General features: G+C 41.8%; 1 protein-coding gene across 1 annotated transcript in view; it reads left to right on the plus strand.

The window, feature by feature from the left end:
* Window positions 1-22,443, plus strand: part of NUP155 (nucleoporin 155) — an 88,004-nt gene that overhangs the window by 1,772 nt on the left and 63,789 nt on the right. Inside the window, exons 2-10 of the mRNA XM_077462836.1 lie at window positions 234-371; window positions 811-907; window positions 2,005-2,075; window positions 2,171-2,263; window positions 3,389-3,549; window positions 5,187-5,292; window positions 11,456-11,529; window positions 13,942-14,033; window positions 15,862-15,959. Coding sequence (XP_077318962.1) covers window positions 234-371; window positions 811-907; window positions 2,005-2,075; window positions 2,171-2,263; window positions 3,389-3,549; window positions 5,187-5,292; window positions 11,456-11,529; window positions 13,942-14,033; window positions 15,862-15,959 — 930 coding nt within the window. The remainder of the gene's footprint in view (window positions 1-233; window positions 372-810; window positions 908-2,004; window positions 2,076-2,170; window positions 2,264-3,388; window positions 3,550-5,186; window positions 5,293-11,455; window positions 11,530-13,941; window positions 14,034-15,861; window positions 15,960-22,443) is intronic.

Below are 22,443 nucleotides of genomic sequence, written 5' to 3' on the forward strand. Positions count from 1 at the left end.
AGAGGAAGGGTAGAATGGCAGGGGCCAGTAGAGAGAGGAAGGGTAGAATGGCAGGGCAGGGGCCAGTAGAGAGAGGAAGGGTAGCATGGCAGGGGGCAGTAGAAGGATGGAAGGAATGTGACGAGGAAGAACAAGATGACGGGGCAGTAGAGATTGGGGGAGGTGACACTACTACATGCTGATGGTATAATTTGATGTGAACGGTTGGTGATTGTGGATTTTCATTTTTGCAGATTGTCCAACAGTGTCGGGCATATCGGAAATGGACTACCCTCTACAGGGACCCGGCCTGCTATCCATCCCCAGCCTCCCTGAGCTCAGCGCAATCCGCAGAGTGCCCCTTCCCCCGGAGTTGGTTGAACAGTTTGGACGTATCCTGAAAGGGTTTTAGTTGAATGCAGAAGCTGTTTAACAATTTCTCATGCAGGTCTTTCAACAAACATTGTTTCAAAAAAGCTGCCTGGTACTGAGAGATTGCCAATTATGATAAAGTACATCTAAAGTCGAAAATGTAGTTGTTGTTTTTTTTTTTTTTTATAAAGTGGCAAAAAATTTAGTGCTTCTATTGAGTTTTAAAGAGAAGCTTCACAGCTGGTTCCCTACTGCACGTGCGCTGCAGTGTGGGTTCCAGATGTGGTGGGGCAAACAAGCGGAGGTTCCACTTTTGGGTGGAGCTCCACTTTAATTTCTGACTGTCCCTGCTGGGGAGACTCGCCTTCTTGTCCTGGTGTACTTTCGGCCAATTTATTCCTTGCATTTTTATGAAGAACTGTTGATCACATAAAATTCTTCCTTACATTAACACTTAAGACATGCAATGTAACTGTATGATGGGAGTGTTTCCGGAAATCAGCAGGGCTTGGCTCACCATCGACAGCGATATCTTCATGTGGAATTACGAGGATGGGTATGTGGTTTTTGTTTTTCCCATTATTAAACCCCTCGCGTAAAATCTGAAAATCAATTTAGAATGTTTTGAGATTATTTGTTGCAAAGAGTAAGGCTCGGTTCACACAGGGGCGACTTGTCCAGGCGACTTCGCTGCCTGACAAGTCGCGCCCCGTTCTGTACTACGGAACCGTTCTAATAGGAGCGACTCAAGTCGCTCCGACTTAGAAAAAAGGTTCCTGTACTACTTTTGCGGCGACTTGCATTGACTTTTATACAGAAGTCGTTTTGCAAGTCGCCGCTTATCGCGTGCAGGTCGCGGCGCTGCAAGTCGTGCCGCGTACTGTGTGAACCGAGCCTAACGCCACTTTTGTGGGGAAGAAAATTAGCAAATAAAAATATAGCATATCCAATTATGACACAAGTGATAATATAGGTGAATGTTATTAAAAAAAAAATACCTTTCCTTTTTCAATCTGCATTGCTATAATTCTCTGTAAAATGCAATAAGGCTACCTGGAGGCATTCTGTACACAGAATACCCCCCAGAAATGTCATTTCCTGCTTGTGTGATTGGCTCACTGATTTTCCTAGTGGTCTGCACTAAGAATCCAATCAGATTTTGGGAATCCCCTGCAAAAAAAATGTCATTGGTGAGCTACTCCCAAAGGTAAATCCCATCTAAAGGGATACAGAGACCATGCCACCTTCCTCATTAGAGCCCTGTAGGTGCTACAGATGATTGTTTGGTGTGGTTTTATAATTATCAAACCGCTATTCCATCAGAATAAGAAAAGTTGGGAATCTGCAGCAAAGTTTGTTAAAATCAGCGTTCCCCCTCATTGTTTTGTACATTTGTAAAATATCAACTGCCTGTATCATGAGATATATAAGTAATGTGTTTTCTTTAGTGACTTGACTTATCTGCTTCCGGGGTTTTTTCTTTTTCTTTTTTTTTTATTATCTCAACTTTTCGGCATTTCCCAAAAAATCTACAAAAAAAATAATAATTTTCGCATGCGGTATCTTAGTGAATTGAGCCTGTAGTGCAACTATAACATTGCAGTATCTGTGGTTTTCTTAAACTTGTAACATTTCTGTCCGGTTATTCCTTAGTGGGGATGTGGCTTATTTTGATGGACTCAGTGAAACTATCCTGGCTGTTGGCCTTGTGAGACCTAAAGATGGTAAGTAGTGCCTACAAACTGCTTTCCTCAAAACACGGTGCTGATCAGTGACTCCTGTTTACTGCATTTCTTCTTCTTTTTGTTCTTGTCATCAGGCATTTTCCAACCTCACATTCGGTATCTGCTGGTGGTTGCCACACCTGTTGACATTGTTATCCTGGGTTTGAGTTTTGCCAGTTTGCAAGCAGGTAAAGTATTTAATTAAAAAAATCTATATATGTATCACATACACTGTGTGTGTGTGATAGTCTTATTTTTTAATATCACCGTAGACAGATTCTATGTACTTTTTACTTGTGTGGGTGTAATATGTCAATCCTGCAAACTGCAATGTTAACTAACTAGGATATTTACCTGCAAAGGGATATAATCTGTTATAGCTTTTCATTGTATGCATATATATTCATAACCATAAAAATAAAATTTTTAAGGATAAGTTCACCTTTTAACTGCAGAGCATTACACCTGCGCAATCAACATGTGCAGTGTCAGTGTTCTTCAGCCACGCTGCTTTAAATTTGTGACAATGGGTGTGGGAAAAGACACCCCCACCCCACCCCCATATTCACTGTCACGTGGGAGGGAGAGGGGGTGTATGCTGAACACATTAAGACTGGGTTCGCACTGGAGAATGCAGCGGTTCACAGCAAGAGTCCGTTGTGTCTCCATTCACTGTTGCAGCCCAAATGTTTGGCTGAATTCAGGCCTGAAACTAACTAAAAGATGCACAGGGCTCCTGTACAATTCGCCCTGAGACTCGGTCACAAACTCCTGCTATGCGGATTGGATGAGTCCAAATCCACATCCAATTCGCAGTAGTGTGAACCCAGCCTTAATGTTACACTGTATTACTACTTTTACACTGGGGCATTAGCGATAAAGTGCAGCTTGTTTTACAGGTGCTTTACCGCTGTTATAGCGGTGCTTTGGTGCTGCTTTTTGGACAGTAGCGGGCACTTTTAACCCCCAAGAAGAGGTTAAAAGCACCTGTGATGCAGCACTTTTCAGGTTTTTGAAGCAGTGCTCATTCCAATGGGCAGGGACAGTTTGAAAAGCGGTGTATACACTGCCCTAAAGATGCTGCTTTCTCTGTCCTGCAAGCGCACCGCCCCAGTGTGAAAGCATTCAGGCTTTTACACTGGGGTGCCGTGAGAGGCAATTTTCAATTGCTTTACAGGTGCTATTTTTAGCGCTAAAATGCCTGAAAACTGCCTCTGGAAAAGGGGCCTATCCGGTAATGCACTGTAAATGTATCTTAGTTGTAGCACAATTGTTTTCTATTTTGAATAGTAGCTGTTTTTTTCTCATCACAGGAAGCCTGAATGACAGCATGTCTGTAGGAATGCAGCTCCTGCCAGATCCCCTGTACTCCATCCCAACAGACAATACCTACTTACTGTCCATAACGTCTACCAACAACGGGCGCATTTTCCTGTCTGGAAAAGATGGCTGCCTGTATGAGGTGGCTTATCAGGTATGTATGAATGCAGATAAATAGCTGTAAATTAGGGAGGTTATTTTAAAGGGCTGCAAAATCAATAGGCAGCTCCTGTAGTTCCTATCTGATTAAATGTATTGCCAAAACGTTTACTGAAACAATAAAATATTCTATATAAAACAATGAGCTGGGGGACGGTGGGTTGTAAAGGCTGTCATTGGTATTAGTTGTCACCAAAACAAGTGGAAATTTAATCTCTGGTTTCTTGCTTTGTGTTTGATGTTGGTCTGTGCGGTGTATCTTAACTGGGGCAATACCCCCGGCCGATGTCAATTGTAGCATATATATTAGTGCCTCCTCCTCCTGAGGAAGTGAAATACGCAAAACATGTTGAGCCACGTGTGAAGGAGTGATGAAATCCTCTATCATTAATACTAGCGATGCACTGACATTTTGGCCGAAAATTGTGTTTTCGCCATTGTTCCGATAAAAAGGGGCCAATAGTGGCGCCTAAAACCCATGTGATTTTGATGCAGTTTTACTGTGCTTATGGTGTGTTTTTCATGGGTCATGTGACCCAAACCACATCAGAAACCTAACACGGGTGCGTTATTGATGCATTCTTGCTGCGTTTTCAATGCATTTCAGTGAGGAGGTGCAATTTTACTGTGGTGAAGACTTACAAAGAATTTAAAAGGACACATTTATCTTAAGCTTTTCTTGCGCTAAAGCCGGCCATACATGGGTTGAATTCCGAACTAATTTTCTTTGGAAAATTTGAATTTTAGTGCATTTTGTGTTCCAATAGTGCCACCATTTGATCTTCAGAATTCCACCAACCAAACCTTCATTTTCATGGCCGGAAATCTTTTCTTTCCAGATCGCAGCTCATGCACATTTTTCCTTTTTCAATTATTTTTCTCACACAATTCTCCCATCATTGATTAGGAATTTGTTTTTCCAAAAATTTCCAACATGGCCGGTCACTCAAATTCGACGGCCGCATGAAAATCGCCCGTGGCTGCAGCTCACTAATGGTGCCAAATTCAAAAGACAATTCTTGGTTACAATTTACATAAGAAAATTCTTCTGGAATTCGACCCATATGTGGCCTGCTTAAAGGTGCCTATAATGGCCGACAATAAATTTATGTTCATTTAAATTCATGATATTAAAAAGTCATACAATTATATTAAAAATATATATATTTTCGGCCAAGTGCATCTGCACTGTTGGTTTCGCCACCAAAATTTCCATTCAGTGCACCTCTAATTAATACCATTTGAATTTTCAATCTGTAAATGTATATGTTGGTTGAGTAAAATTGTCCCACCACCCCTTGTACTCCAAGGGTGCAGAATGTTACATTGTGAAATTTAGTGCGTGACCAGCTTAAGTGTTTTTTGACATTCATCTCGCCACCACTGAACCTCCTCTGCAGCTGTGGGTTCTGTATTAGGCAGGCATGCAAATGCATAAAATTTGTATCTGCTTTGATGCTGGGGCATACCACAGCACTGCCATTGGAGAAAGAGTATAAGGTAATCCACAAAAAAGAACTAGGACAGCCCAAACATGACACAGAAAATGTTTTTTAGACTGAATTTTACTGTAAGAACTATTCATTCTATAACTGCACCATTGTTCTTTGATTATTTTATTTTTCCTACTAGGCTGAAGCTGGGTGGTTTAGCCCACGATGCAGAAAGATCAACCATTCTAAGAGTACTCTCTCTTTCTTGGTCCCTACAGTGCTCCAGTTCACATTTTCAGAGGATGGTATGTGTAGCTCTTGAAATGTTTTCTTGGCGGGATTGTTGGGCCGTGTTCAGGTTTCAGACATTAATAGAGTAACAAGTGCAGCTGTTGTAGATCCATATGTCATGGAAAACCTGAGATAAAGGACAGTTTTGTGGCGTTACATACAGAGACTTGCTGACTTGGCTGCTTCTTTACGGTCTTAAATCAATTACAATTACCATATGCCAATATCTGTAGTACACAGGACTGTGGTTAGTGAGTCTCCCTCTCCCTCCTTCACGCCTAAGCCTTTTTCTGACACTTGTTGCTTATAAGTTAAAATCAGTAATTTTTGCTAGAAAATTACTTGGAACTCCCAAAAATTATATATTTTTAGCAGAGAATAAAGTGGCAATCATGGCAATATTTTATATCGCACTGTATTTGCGCAGCGACCTTTTTAAAATGAATTTTTTTTTTTTTTTTTGAAGAAACACACTTTCATGAATGAAAAAAAAAAAAAAGGAAAGTTAGCCCAATTTTTTTGTATAATGTGAAAGATGATGATACACCAAGTAAATAGATGCCAAACAACATGTCACTCTTTAAAATTGCATAAGCTCGTGGAATGGTGACAAACGACGGTAGTTAAAAATCTCCATAGGCAACGCTTTAACAATTTTTTTCAGGTTGCCAGTATAGAGTTACAAAGGTGGTCTTGTGCGTGAATTCTTGCTCTCGCTTTAACGATCGTGGCGATACCTCATGTGTGGTTTAAACACTGCTTACATTTGCGGGTACAACTTGCATATGCATCTGTTTCTCCGTGTACGATGGGGCGCTTTTAAATGTATTTATTTTTACACTGTCCCTTTTAAAAAAAAAAAAAAATCATTTCTGATCACATTTTATAGTAAACAGACCGTCCGCTCTAAACAATAACCTGTACAACCCTTTCAAGCCGAAGGCCGCTAATTTGCGTTATGTTGGCGTGAAAGGGTTTTAATCAGTTGCTGTATACACGAAGTAGCTCTCGCTGCTGCTGTCAAAAAAGGTTGTCTAAATCTCCAATTATCCACATCACTGTTCTTTATCCTATAGCAGCCCACAGATGATTAAATTTTCTTTCCATTTCACTTGATTCCCCCATCAACAGTCAGTGCTGATGGGAGGAATGTCTCCTGCAGTGATATTGTGTTCTGGGAGGGGGCACAGGAGCCTTCCTGGGCAGCAGAACACAATTACCGAGTGGCTATAGCTGCCGTCAGTAATCGCGTGTAAAAAAATCCAACAGGCCGGTTCTATCCAAGCTGATCGTTGGATCAGTTTGGGTACAATCAGCCTGCCCATAGATGGATGTAATCCTGGGCCTGTCCCTGCTGAACCGGAAGAATTGCAATCTATGTATGGCCTCCTTTAGTATATTCTAATCAGCCCTATTTAAATCCTTATACTCCTTCTCCATTCAATTATTTCCCTGATTTTTTATTTTATTTTTTCCCCATTTTGTATTAACCATTAAAGTGAAACTTTACTCTGTCAACACAGTTTTTAATCCTTATGCTGCTAGCATTAGTAAATACCAAATTTATCGGCGTATAACACGCACCAGCATATAACGCCCACCCCAAGTTTAGGAGGGAATTTTAAGGGGAAAAAAAAATACATTTAAATGCCCATCAGTGCAGCCTTGCCCCCAGTGTCCATCGCAGCCTTGGATGAATTTAAAATTGTCGCCACCAAGATTGCAAAGGACTGGGCGGAGCCGAGATACACATAGCCGAGTGTACTCGGCTTCGCTCACAGCCACGCCCAGTCCCGCCCTATGATGGATATAACACAGGTCCAATGGTAGGACTGGGCGTGACTGTGAGCAAAGCAGAGTACACTCGGCTATGTGTATCTCGGCGGCGATCGCTCCGCTCGCAATCAGTGGGGATCGGCGTATAACATGCACCCACGATTTTCCCCTGATTTTAAGGGAAAAAAGGTGCGTGTTATATGCCGGTAAATACGGTAGATAGGAAATTATATCCTATTTACATAAAGCACCCTTGACGTAATATTTTTTTTTTTTATTTTTTTTTTTTTTTTACTCCTTTTTAACCTAGAATTTTTTTATTTATTTTTATTTACTTACCAGAAAGGGCCTGTTATGTAGTCCTGGTAATCTGCCACTTCCTGGTCCGCAGAGCTCCTCGAGACGTCTTCCTCTCTCACCTGTGCTCCTAGGAAATGACACATCATTTCCCAGAAGTCTGGGCAGTATTGTGCTCGGCACTACGATCACCGTTGAATTGCGCATGCGCGAGATCGAGAGAAGCATGCACCTCTCCCAAGGTATTCCAGGAAGCGATCTAGATTGGGCTTCACATGTCCACATTAAAGTGGTTGTAAACCCTTACAAACCACTTTGACCTACAGGTAAGCCTAGATTAAGGCTTACCTGTAGGTCCAATAAATATCTCCTAAACCTATATGGTTTAGGAGATATTTGCCCGAAAACAGGCACTGCTGTCTACGGCGCATGCGCCGTAGACAGCGGCGCACTGAGCGCGGCATTCTCAACGACGGAGCTGCCGCGCGTGTCGGCTCCCGTGCGCATGCACGGGAGTGACGTCATCGCGGCTTCGCCGAATGACAGTGGCGGAGCTGCGAGACCCCACCAAGAAGATGGATGCGGCGGACTACAGGGGACAGCGGCGACTTCGCTGGCTCCTGTGTCAGGTAAGTGACACATAATGGGCTACTATGCGATGCATAGTAGTCCATTATGCTTTGCCTTTACAGGGAATGAAAGAGGAAGTAAACTCATCAGGGTTTACATCCTCTTTAAGGATGAAAACGGCCACAAATGGGGGCATAAAAGATACAAGATAATTATATTTAAAAAGCGATCTTGATCATTTTATTGTCTTTTTGAAACTTAATTGCAATAATGCTAGGATGCAAAAAAAAATTTTTACATTTCTTTGGTTACTTCCTGGTTTCCATCCCTAGGCAAATTATGTCCTACATCCTAGGAGTCTTCAGAAGGGGTTTTCTTAGCCAAGCACACCCTTCCTGCCTATATGCCTGAGCTAAGGGCAGATGGGATTCCAGGAAGTAAATGCCACATGAATCGTCTGCCCTTACTCAAGCTGACCACAGTCATAAATTCCAGTGGGTGTTTTTTATAATCTCTGTCTTGTTTACCCTCTTTGCTGTCCAGAGCCGAGTAGGAGGTGCCCAGATTCCTTCTGATGTATGCAAGTTACGTCCGAAGAGGAATCTGTACTCTTTCGCCCTGTGGCTGTGTAGCACCAAAAAACAAATAAAAATTATGAAACTTTGCACAGTACACAAGACATATATCTATGTTGTTAAAATATAAATTTGATTCCTATAAAATGAACTTTGTGGGCGGGGCGGAGTTACTATCGATTGACAGGTTTTCAGACAGGATCTTGGGATTTTTTTTTTTTTAATTTGTTCAAAATTATTAGCTTTTGAAAAAACATCCAAGACTGACCTGCAAGCTGCTCTTGACTAGAGGTCGACCGATATATCGGCCGGTATTTGCCGTTTTTTAAATAATCGGCATCGGCCGATTGTGCTGATAAAAAGCCGATTTAGAACTACAGCAGGACTTTGAAATGACTTCTGTAATAGAAGTCAGTGTAAGTCGTCATAGAAACGTCTTTCCTCCTCTCTGGGCAGGCTGCCAAGAAAAGAACAAAAAGATACAATGTTTACACTTGAATGAATGAAGTCATCTCTGTGTGTAGAAGTTCTCAGTTTAACCATTTAAAGACTAAATCTTTTCTGACACTTGTTGCTTACAAGTAAAAATCCTGTATTTTCTGCCAGAAAATCACTTGGACCCCCCCAAAAATTATATATATATTTTTAGCAGAGATCCTAGGGAATAAAATAGCGGTTGTTGCAATATTTTGTCACACAGCATTTGCACAGAGGTCTTTCAAATGCATTTTTTTGGGAAAAGAATACACTATTTAAAAAATAAAAATAAAAACAGTAAAGTTAGCCCGTTTTTTTTTCGTCCAAAAGTTTTGACTACCTGTTTTTATTTAATATATAGGTTTTTTATCTAAATCATACATACAAGTAAACTGATTGGAGGTTTGTTTTGTTTAATAAATGTTTAAATGTAAGAAATTTTCTGTATCACTTATGAAGACTGCTTTCACACTGGAGCGGGCAGGCGTTGATGGTAAAACGCAAGTTTTAGGGGCTCTTTACCATCATTTTAGCGGTGCTATTTGGCTGCTAGTGGGGCACATAAAACCCAGCTAGCGGCCAAGGAAGAGGTTAAATGCGCCCATGAAGCACTGCTGCCAAATCGCATTGCATGCACTTCGGCAGTGGTGCCCATTCATATCAATGGGCAGGAGTGGTGGAGGAGCGGTATACACCACTCCAAACGTGCTGCTTGCAGGACTTTTTATTTTTATTTTTTTAAGATCCTGCCAGCGCATCGCCTCAGTGTGAAAGCACTCTGTCTTTCACACAGACTGCAGGGGAGCCATTTTGCAGGCACTTTACAGGCGCTATTTTTAGCCCAAAAGCGCCTGCAAAAACGCCCCAGTGGGAAAGGTGTGTTAGATCAAGGGGGATTAAAAAAAAAATAATAAAAAAGGAAAAAATAAAATAAAATCAGCCTAACATATCGGCCCAAAAAAATCGGCATCATATATCGGCTATCGGCTGCCATGATTTCTAAATATCGGCATCGGCCAGAGAAAAACCCATATCGGTCAACCTCTACTCTTGACCTCAATATTACAGTGTTATAAACAATGTAGGCTTTACTAGGAGTAAGGGGGAGGAGCAGCTTCAGGCAAACATTGTTTATCAACCAAGTCTGTATGAGAGGATAGAAGAGGGGCTGGGAGTGAAGGAGATCATTTTCTGACTCCTTACTAAGGTGCGGGAGGGGGAGCTGAAGAAAAGCACAGAGGAGAGATGAAACCTGCAGATACGCATTCTGACCACGGTATCTTGGCTCAGCAGCCATGATCATTGCGGTTAGTTCTCAGGGGGGAAGCCAGCACCTGGTAGGATCAAACATGTATTTCAGGAGATACGGACAAGTAATGAAAAAGGCAAAAGCACTATGCTGCAGCTTGCTATATATATATATTATATACACACACTCTATTTTTTTTGGGGGGGGAGGGCGTTAAGCACAGCAGAAATGTTTGCTAACGAGCATTTGCAATTTTCTGAGCCAGTTTCCTGCTACACATGAGTGAAGTGCACTAAGCTTTCTGAATGGTGCAGGAAGAAGGAGGGGGGCCGAACGTCAAGAGTGATCTCGGCGTAACCTGACAAAAATGGGTACCCGCTAACCCCCCTGAAAGGTGCCAAATGTGGCACCGGAGGGGGGTAGGCAGATAAGCAGAGCTTCCACTTTTGGGTGGGGCTCTGCTTTAATTTCAAATACTTCACTTTTATGAATAAATGTATGTCGCCCCCAGTTAAAGTTGAAGTCTGCTAAAACTAAAATCCCTGCATCTATAGACACCCGTGATCTAACACTTAGGCTGGGTTTACACCTATCCGAATTGGAGGTGGTTTCCCTGCATCCAAATTAACATAGCAGGAGAATGTGACCAGCTCTCTATGGAGCCAGTTCACATGTCCCTGGGGCAGCTGCAGAGCGCACTGCGTCTTTGCCTCCGTTTCAGGGCCGAATTCATGCAAAGATTCTGCCCTGGTTCGTCCCTGAAACTGAGAACAGGGTGGACAGCGTTGCTGTGCGATCTGCGCCCTGTTCAGGTGTGAACCAAGCCTAACCTATCTAGCCCTGTAAAGGGCAATCCAACCCAATCTCCAGCAGTGGAAGCTCTGCAGAAGACACGGCCAATGACGGCCGTGACATGAATGGGAAGTGAGGACACCAATAGACTTTCTATGGGGCTTCCATTGTCGGACGTGTCCTCTGTACCTGCCTCCACAGCGAAGCCGCGGCTGATGGCTCAGTGTGGGATCGGGTCCAAACGCCTGCAGAAAAGGTACTGATTGATTTTTTTTTTTTTTTTTTTCTTACAGGGTTAAGTAGGTTTGTGTGAGATCATGGCTGTCTATAGATGCAGGGTTTTTAGTTTTTGCATGGACTTCCACTTTAAGCTGCTTTTTAGATGTTGTAATCTAAGTGTTTTTTGTTTCATAGAATTAATGCCTTATCCTGTCTCTTTAGATCCTATAGTACAGATTGCTGTAGACAATTCAAGGAATATTTTATACACTCGCTCTGAAAAAGGAGTACTACAGGTAAATTATGTCCTTTTGAATATCCTTATTGTACTCATTATATTATACAAAATGGTTAAAGCAGTTGTAAACTGCGGATTTAAAAAAAAATTTAAAATTGCAACGTAATGTACAGTATGAAATACTCGCCTTGGAATAAAGCCCTCCAGCACTGTAAAGTCACTGCTGAGGTCTGACATGTTCCCTCTGTCTTTCTGGGTTCCCAAGCTCTGGCGCTGTGATTGGTCAGAGCCGCAATGATGTCACTCAGCCTTAGTTTCTTGCACAAATCTCTGAAGTTCCGGCAAGGTATGCCAAACCTTCAGAGCGCATGAGCCAGTGACATCACTGGCTGCATACAGGGTGAATATCTCCTAAACAGTGCAAGTTTAGGAGATATTAATTTTACCTTCACCTAATACCTTTTATCATGGGCTTACCTTTTGGGTAAAAATTACCAAGTGGGGATTACAACTGCTCTTGAAGCAGAAATTCTCCCAAAAGGGGACGTTCCACTTGCTTGCATTTTGAGTTTTTGAGGGGGAGTGGATACATGGTTTTGTCAGGTACTCCCGGTCAGATGCGCCATGGTGATCTAAACCAGAGGTTTAGCCCCCCCCTCCTTCCCCTGCGGCCTTCTTGGACACATCACAGGCCCCAGAAGTCTATGGGACCATTCTTAAGGTGCACGCATGCGCAGTAGGAAGCTGGCTGTGAAACCACAAGGTTTCACTACTTGTGCCACATACTTGAAGATGGCTCGTTGAGGACGTTGTTGAATCCCTGGACAGGTAAGTGTCCTTATATTAACAGTCAGCAGCTAAAGTATTTGTAGATGCTGGCTTTTAATTTTGGGGGGAGCCTGGAGCTCGTTTTAATCCTTGTTTTGTCATAAAGCAGAACTCAGATGTATGTTTTTTTTGTTTTTTTAATTGTACACTTTCAAGTTAAAAATGGCGCTTGTATGACACTGCCCTTTTGGAATGCTGCACTATACTGTACTAATAGTATGGCATATTACTCACTGTAGCATTGTTGGCTGTTTTCAAGTAAATCTATAATACACTTTAAACCTGTTATTTCTAAAAAAAAAAAAAAAAGGCACATGCCTGCAAAACTGACACAGTCCAAGACCTGATATTTTCTATGACATATTTGCTTCTGCTCTGCAAGCTTCCTTTCCCATGAGGTCATATGCTTTCTACACCTCCATAGTATGCCATTTACACTTCTACATTTGCGATATGGACGGACACCATGAGTGTGACTCTTTCCAGTCCTGTCCTCTTTACCCCTTCTGATTTGTTGCCAGCTGTATTTTTTAAAAGCAGAGGAGAGGGAGGAATAGGTGGGGATTTACCCGCCTTATTATTCGTGAAGTCCCTGACAAATAATTTTTTTTAAAAGTTCCTACGGAGAACTGCCTGTGAGGGAAGGATCACCTCCCTCTAATGCTGATAAAAAAGGCAAGTTGGCATATGGACAAGAAATATGAATAATGCAAAACGACACAGATTAGCAAGTATACATGAATATACAAATTTTAACTCCCAATTTTGTGTGTGTGTATGTGGGGGGGGGGGGGGGGGGATGCTTTCATTCTGTTTTTAAGGAGAAGACCCTCTGTCATGTTTTTTTCTTATACCTTACATCAGGAAATTTGCATTTGCTTCTGTCCCAGTAACTGCTGTTAAGATAACATGAGGAGACAATGAGGTTCATTTATAAAAGAATTTGAGATCATTCACACAATATTGAACTTCATGCAATTTATTATGTCAACGTTCTTTAGTCCTTCAGTAAATCAGTATGTCCTAATGGGGATTTATTTTATTTTATTTTTTATTTTTTTTCCTGGTCTCCCAGATGTGGATACAAACAACATTGCAAAGAAAACTCGTTTCATATAGAAAGTCACCAGCACTTCAAGGCTTCCCTTGTTACTGACCTGTAATAGGATAAATAACACTCCGAGGACTGATGGGTTCCCAATATCACTATGCTGCATTTAAAAAAAAAAAAAAGTTAGAGAGAATATTTATTTAATGCAACATAGTGATATTGGGAACCTATCAGTCCTCTGAGTGTGTTTGACCCTTTTACAGGTTAGTAACAAGGTGCCATCTATTGTGTCCTTTCAATCACCCAACAGTGTAACCTGGTCACATAATGAATTACTATTAACGCATCCCAATACTATATCAAGAATTCTTAAATATGTTTTGCACAGAGTTCCACATGATTAACTAATTCTAGATGACTAGCTCACTGCAATCTGTGTTTCATGTGATTATATTGATCTTTGCTGGCAGCATATAAAGAAATTGGTATATTATAAAGGTAATTATTGTTGGTTATCAGAAGTGATCTTTGATTTGCACTATTAGGCTTTCTATCCTAGTCAAATTATGACAGTGATGTTTTGTATTTCAGGCGTATGACTTGGGACAAGATGGTAATGCAATGAGTAGGGTGGCATCCCTGTCACAGAATGCAATAGTCTCTGCAGCGGGTAACATCGCCAGGTAAAACTGAGTACACCTCAGATCTGAGTGTAAATATTCGCATTGTGCCAGATAATGCCGTATAGGCAAGCACAGATAAGACATTCATCATTTTAGCATTGTTGGTATTTTGCAGCTTCCTAGGATGGAAGTCTTTTACAATTCTTGCTAGATGCAACATAAGGGTACTGGATCAGTGTTATCTAAACAAAGCTAGAGTAGCATTCCTTAACCACTTCACTTCCAGGGTCATTGTCTCAGTTTGGGCAGTTCTAAAATGTGCATTTTAACTACAATCACAACCCAACCCCCCAAAATAGAAATTATTTTCTGAAGTCAAAGACCCTTAAATAAAATGGCAGTAGTTGCAATTTTATGTCACGTGATACTTAAAAACGACAGTAGTTCATTTTGTGCGCACACAATACATTGCCCAATTTTTGGGTTAAAATATAAAAGATGAGGTTGTGGTGAGAAGATGCCAAACACGTCAAGCCTTAAAATTGCACGTACCTATGAAATGTTAACGTGTAAAATTTGAGTACTGAATTTATCAGTTAAGGGTTAACTGTGAATGATGGCCCTAGAATTACTGCTCTTAGTGACACTGATATCGATACCTCTGTGGCGCAATCCTTGTTTTCATATATAGGCATGCTATATATAGAGGCACACTGGCTACATGTTTTTATTTGCATTTGTGTTTTTTACTTTTTTTTTGTATTTTATTATGTTACTTTATTCTTAGTTTTCTTCTTTGATTGACCCCTGATGTTTCCCCTACACTCTACTGAAGCTAATAGAGCACGGATTGTGCTTCATCAGCTGCTTCCCTGGCCACAGCAGCTGGGGAATGACAGCGCATGCTGCTTCTGAGTTCATTCACCACAGGGGAAACCTGCCCAACACTTGTCATGCCAGTTTACGGCCCGCAGGTGGGACAGTGGAGCCTGGAATACATTGGTAGAGCAGTACCTTCGGCGGGGTGTGGAAGTAATAACTTCCACCTAAAATTCCACAGTCCTTTTTAACAAATTTAAAAGCACTCCCACCTGCTATAGTGAGCTGTACCAGCACACAGCAGCAGCCACACGTTTAGCATGGCTGTCTAGGGTGAACTAGCCCTAGCAGAAGTTGAATACCTTTCTGTCTATTAAATCCTGAAGTTGCTGGCTTGCCATTGCCTGTATATGTTAATGCCTTCCTGCTATGTCCTTCCCTTTTGTAGTTTGTCTTTTGAAGGGAAGAATGTAGATATAATTCACAGCAGTCACCACAATCCAGAAGCCTTAGGTGAAGAGCCACAGGTCTGTGGTAATTGCTGAGAATTTTGTTCACTAGGACTTGTATTTTTCCCAAAAAATTGTATCTGCACCTAATGAATTTTATGCATGTTATTTACCAAGGCTTCTTGTGTAGATATCCAAAAACACCTGGGACTGCTGCTGGATATCTCAATTTTCGATGTGATGATGGCAGCCCCAGCAGATTCTGAGCTGTTGCCCAGTTGACACTCTATATTCTTCCCCTTCACTCATCCCCCGACAGCTACGTAAGGCTTGGTTCACATATGTGAATCGGATGCGTTTTGACCCGCACCTGATTTGCATAACGTGAATCGGACTGGCTTTCAATGGAGCCAGTTCACTCATGTCCGGGGCGGCCGTGGTCTGTTTCTAAAAAGGGTCCTGTTAGATTTTTCTTTTTTTTTTCTTTTTTCTTTTTTTTTGGGGGTCTGGTTTAGGTGCAAATTCTAATCTTGTGTGTTTGTGTATATTTATAATTGTGTGTGTGTGTGTGTGTGTGTGTGTATTATTTCTCTAATATTTTTGTTCTTGTTTCCATGTAGGACTATAGACCGGACGGTATTTAAGCCCATAGTTCAGATTTCTGTGATTGAGAAGTCGGAATCTGTAAATTGTCACTTGCTCGCAGTCACACATGCAGGTGAGTTCTCTTAACCATTGCATTAAATTATTGGTTTTATCTTCACAGCTGGCAAATTATTTAGAAATTAAAGACTACAGAAAGGCAAGTGAAATATTCAGTTTTTATTGATAGATGCAAGTTTTAGTTTAATACTGAAAATTTCCAAAACCTCAGAACAATAACTATTCCTATATGACCAAAGAAGTATCAGCATAAAGTACAAAACGCAGCTTGGACTCAAACCTCAGATGTCCCAAAACAGAATTCATAGTTTACACTGTATCTTGAGTTCTGTATGACTGTGGCTGCTACATAAATATTTTTTTTGTCCATGCCCAATTAAGAAGATCAATTTGCAGCAGTCTGGCAACAGCTGAAAGGGTCAATTGGAATTATAATATACCATCTTGTGCTGTACCTTGAGTCTACGTTTCCACTCTTGCAAGTGCAGCTTTGATTCAAATTTACTCTTTGGATCGTATCAAAAGTTGCATCAAATAGTGCAGGAACATCGAGGAGAGCAGGATGTGAGGGCGTGGGGAGTCGGGGCTCCCATGGCGGGATTCATTCCCGGTAGAGAAGCCACTTGGGAGTGGCTGGGCGTCTTCCCACGTCTCCCCTGTAGTGCATTGTACTTCTATGCAGGCGGAGTGAGGGGGAGCGGACCTGCAGTTTTTTTTTCTTGAATAGCCTGAGAGCTTTAGGAGGAAAAACAGATTAGGAGCATGGTTTCCTAAAATGGCCTGTAACTGATTGAACAGACTTGGTGCCTCTATAGAAGGATCTATAACGGGTTTTCCTTCTGTTCTCTTTTTTGATTTTTTCCTTACGATGCTGGAAAATTTTCTTTTTGTTTCTTCTTTTTTGAATGTAAATGGAGTGTACCAGAATGTTAACCTATACTACAGCATTGTATCTGCTTTTGTTATTCTGTTTGCTACTTTATGACCAATAAAAAAAAAACCTTTGTATTAAGACTTGGTGCCTCTATAATAGCAGGCCTGGGTGGCCCCAGGTAAGCCGCGCTTTACTAGAGCACGAATGGGCACTCCTTGCTCCTCTCCCTCCTCATCTGCAGTGAAATCGGCTGTAAAATCTCCCCATGCTGTAATGTCTGTAAATACACAAACAGTAACACAAGGAAATGGAGCCTGTCCCTTCTAGCACAGACAGATATGGGATGCATATTTGCAGGGGCAATACTTTTCAGCCATAGTGGCAGCCTTGGAAGAAACGGAAGACCAATATATAGTCATTACAAACTCGGATCGAACTTTAGAAGGAAACGTATGGTTCTGATTCTAACACTATTAATTTTGATTTATTACAGGCCGCTCAAAGGGACTTTCACTTGCATATGAAAGAAATAACTAGGTTAGATCTATATAAGAAACTGTTCTTGTTTTAAAAAAAAAAAAAAAGAGAGACAAATAGAATATTTTTGACAATGCTGGCACAAAATGATCATCCAGTTACACTTATACCTGAAATCAGGACTTTAGAAGGGAGATTGGCTTCCAATCCAGAAATAAATTCTAGAAACCTTCAAGCAGTATTATAGCTCTCTGTATATCACCTCCCTCCCCACTGACTTCCACTTGAGAGAGCTGTCTGACCTTTTGGATAGGATAGCGATGGGGTGGTTGTCAGACAGGAAAAGAGAGGCATTAGTTGGACCTATGACCAGTGAGGAGTTCCAGAAAGCCATACATACTTTTCTGAGTGGAAAGGCTCCAGCTCCTGACGGACTCCTTATTGAGTTTTATAAAAAGTATGGAGATGTTTTAGCTCCAAAACTGGCAGTAGTATATACAAGAGGGTTATTAGAAGGGGCTCTTCCAGACTCAATGAGACATGCTCATATAGTTCTTAACCAAAAGGAAGCGAAAGACCCAAAATTATGCGCTTTTTATAGGCCAGGGGTGGCGAACCTTGGCACTCCAGATGTTTTCAAACTACATTTCCCATGATGCTCATGCACTCTGTAGTGTAGTGGAGCACCAGGGGAAATGCAGTTCCAAAACATCTGGAATGCCAAGGGTCACCATCACTGTTATAGGCCAATAGCCCTATTAAACACTGATTTTAAAATATTGATGAAACTACTCACTTTTAACAATGCATCCTCTGTTAACAACTATTATTGACTCGGACCAAACGGGATTTATGCCCTTCAAAAAAACTACAGACTTTACACTAATCTACACAATCAACATATAAATGAAGGATCCACAACTGTGGCCTCTCTGAATATAGAAAAGGCCTTCGATACTGTCAAATGGCCTTTTCTATGGGGAATATTTAAAAAGATAGGATCCCCAGTAGTATTTATTTCTTGGTTACAAATGCTGTATTGTAATCCCATGTCACAGATAAGCTGGGAGGAAGGTTGTCGGCTCCCTTTCAGTTATATAGAGGAATGCGGCAAGGCTGCCCTCTCTCTCTCTCTGACTCTCTACCACTGGCTCAATTGCTATAGCAGAGGCTCTTTGAGCTTCCCCAAATATTCAGAGACTTCAAATTGGGGGTCTGGAAGAGAAGGTAGCCCTATATGCTGATGATATGCTGCTGTTTTTAAATGATGCTGGTCCATCATTACATGGAGCTTTGGATTTGAGGAATACATGTTCGCTAGTTACAGGGTATAAGGTAAATTGGGGTAAACCCCTGTTCGCCATGAAACAGGGAGCACAGGCTATAGCCTCCTCAAATATGCCAGTACAATTGGTGACAAAATTTTAATATCTGGGGATAGTATTTTCACAACAGTCCTGTGATCTTCCTTTTTTTTTTTTTTTTTTTTTTTTGCCGCCTAACCTAACTCCAGTAGTTCAGGAAGATGAGAACAAACTAAAAGCATGGGAGACTTAACCCTTGTCGCTATTGGGTCAAATTTAATTTGATGACGATTCTTTTAAAATTTTTATACTTCTTCTTTTTTTTTTTTTTTTTTTATTTACACAATGGTTTCCGAAATCCTTTTTTACACAATTGCATAGAATTTTTTTTTTCTTCGTTTTTTTTTTTTTTTTTTTTTTGTTTTTTTGAGAAATCGGTCATCCTAGATCTAAACTGACCACAATTATGCATCCCTTGATGCAGGTGGGATTGGCCTTTCCAGACTTCCATAAAAATTATTTGGTGACACAGCTGGTAACTGCAGCGGGTTGGTTGAATCCAGATAAATACAGACGTTTCTACTTGCTTTTTTTTTTTACCGATACTGCTGAATTGAGTGCCCTTGGAGGAAGGAATGGTGAGGGAGCGCAGGCAAGAGGAGTATAAGGGGCTCTCCTGTGTAGTGATAATGTCACTTGCCCTGAAGGAAGAGACTGTCACCTTGCCCAAAGGTATTTAGTCAGAAAATAACCCTATTCCAGGGGTCAGCAAGCCATCAATCACGGTCGACGAGGGAAGCTGACGGGTGGATTGTGACCACGCCTCTGCCTCCGCCATTCTCATCCACTGCATAGTGCTGAATGGAGAAGTGGGGGCTGGAGCTGCCCAGTGATTGGTTGCTAGGCAGTCCTAGAAACCTATCGCCAGCTTATGAAATGTTAACTCTGGGCAGCTCCTGCTCCCACTTTCCTCCTAGCACTGTATCATCTCCTGATCCCTGCTTTGATGTTCACACTGGCAGGTGGGAAGTGCTACCTACACAGCGCTGTGTATATGTGGGTGGGAGGAGACACTGTTGGAGGGGGGGAGAGGAGACCACCGTGGTGGTGGTGGGGGGGGGGGAGGTTAAGGTGCTGACAGCACTTCTTTGGGGGATGGGGAGTGTTAGGAATTTCCCTTGTGATCAGTAAAAACTCTGGGTGTTCTTGAGAAGCAAACAATTTATTTCTGATGTGGCCCACAACAGGGAGACATGCTTACAGGACGAAAGCTGAAGAAAAAGTCTCAACAAAAGAAAGTGTTCTGCCCTCACATATCCCACAAGAATAACATCTCTGTGCTTCTATTGGCTGAGGGAACATAAATAACGTGTCATGGCACAGCCTAGCACTTTATTAGCTATCCATGTTCCCTGTACATTCTTAGGCTATCATATTTAGTTAAATCTAATCATCCTACTTACTATGGAGTTAATTAGGACAAAACAATACAATGAGTTAATACAATAATGTGCTCAGAAGTAAGCTTTTTAACAAATCAGTCTCAGGACTATTGTTTTTCTAATAGTCACACAATAAACATTTAAAACTTTTCTAACATTCCCTCCTCTTTGTGTGACTATTTTATCTCCACACATTTCGATGAAAGTCCCTGTGTTATACACTTTCGGACTGTATGTCATTAAGTTGAGCTTCAATGTCCACATAGGTCTCCTCAGAGGTAGAGAGGGGTTTGATACATTGTTCTTGAGACTGCAGTTTCAATGAGTTTTTGTGAAAGTCCTCGAATACAGGGAATGCAGCAGCATCCGCGAGTGACCAAAACGGCCAAAGCCACAGCGATTGAGATCAAACATGATGTGATAAATCCAGTCCATTTACCGAACCATCCTTCAAGCCAAGTTGTGAATGGATCATTAATACCTGAGTTTTCCGCCAATTCATTCGATAGCGCAGTCAGTCCTTCCAAGGCTCTGGTCACTGTCCCTCCAGGAGCTGTATTGTTGGGGATTAAAGGTACAACACATGCTACCAAACATTTTGCATACCCCTCCTCTTTCAGCTAAGACCCTATCTAAAGCCATTCGGTTCTGCCAGGCCATTAGAGATGTGGGGGTCAACTGTTCTGCTAGGCCCTTCACAGCATCCCTAGTATAGTTTACAAATCGTTGTTGGTTATAATATATATATAATTAATCCAGTCAACATTTTTATTTATAGTCACCCACCAGAGAAGAGACTCAAACCCAGCTGTCGCCTGATTCCTGGCTTTAAACTCGTCCGGCACCCCGCGAGGAACCCCAATCTCATCTATGTAGATCTGAGAGTCAAATGACCCCAAGGGAGAGGTGTCCCTACGATACTGTCGGTGACTCTTAGTCCACGGGTATTCTGACAGGATTCTCAGGGGCATAGCCAGCTGGACCATAGCGCAATCCCCTTGGGCATTGGCCGGTAGTCTAGCTCGCAGTTTCTTATCCCCACACATCCACCAGACATCAGCTCTCTGAATGTCATGTTCAACCCAGTCACCGTTGTCCGTGTTAATCCTCTCCACACAGTAGTCATCAGGTAGTGACCCAAGATCCACCGCGCTACGGTTCCCTGGGAGTGCAAAACAAGTAAAGTTGCCCGGATAAGCGGTAACCGCTGGAGGTATCTGAGGTCTCTGTACTGGGGGAAACAACAAACTCAATGTGTGACAAGTAAAATTTATTTCAGGTTTATAGCTCTTATTATACAATTGCAACATACATTTTAAACCTTCTGGATCTGTATTGTGATCTAGAGGAAAAGGAACTGTTGCTAAATGTGGTCTGGCTCCGGCACAAACTAAACAGTTTTCCTTTTTCAGAGTTCTAACCGTGTACCTCAACCATTCTAACCACTCATTTTTTCTTGGTAGCCCATCTCCAAAGCTATGGCATCTTCTATTGTTAGGTTAGTGAATCTTATAGTTATACTCAGAACTTCTATTTTAGTATGGCCTTCTTCTTTCCCTTCTGAGTCTACTTTTTCCTGTTTAATTTTATTAGGAGGTAATACCTCAAGGAAAAATGTTCCTGAGGGGTCAGTTCCTGACACCCATGCTCCCATGGAATACAACCGCTGATCTTCCTTCCTCGGCTCCTTTAATGTTATTAATAGTTGGTTACAGTTCTTACTATTTGTGCAGGGGGAGTTGGCCGCTTTTGTGATTACGAGTCTCTCCTTTATACCACTCTTTTTAGCCCCTGGTTGATTATACCCCCAATCTTGATGCGCTGTAGTCCACAGGGCCTGATCCCATGCTTGACATCCTGCCTTATTCCAGAGCCAGCAGATATATTTATCTGCCCATAGAAGTCCTCTAGGCCCAGTTGTATCCCCACAATCTGCAATCTGACAGAAATCTACCAGTATAGTGCTAGTTATTCCCTCTATAAAGTTTTAGATTTAATGCTTTTCCTGTTCTTTCCCAATTCAAAGGTTCCTCTACTCTTCCATAGCGCCTACCCCCTCTTATGGATGCCTCTCCTAGTGTCACCAGTAACCCAAGGATAATTACTGTCCCTTTCATCCTAACCAGCTACAGAGTTCCAGCGGATAGGATAGGGGAGTTGGAAGGGGAGGGAGACTTCACCGGTTTGAGACAAGTCCCACCTTGTGTGAGACCTCCCTTTGTAGCCGGATTTTCTGGACCTCTTGTAGCCAACTGGCCCTACTCTGCCTGTGAAACGTTTTTACAATGGGACTGGTGAATCCAGGTAGACCTCTCTGCAATCCTTATCACAGTAGGGGTAGTTAAAAGGACTTTGAAAGGACCATCCCACCTTGGGGAGTTACCACTGTTTTTTTTTCTTATTACTTTTTATTGAGACCCCAATCTCCCACATGCACCTTTT

The sequence above is a fragment of the Lithobates pipiens genome, unplaced genomic scaffold, assembly GCF_037356315.1.
Source record: "Lithobates pipiens isolate NorthernLeopardFrog02 unplaced genomic scaffold, aLitPip1_a1.2 Scaffold_3, whole genome shotgun sequence".
Classification (NCBI taxonomy): Eukaryota; Metazoa; Chordata; class Amphibia; order Anura; family Ranidae; genus Lithobates; species Lithobates pipiens.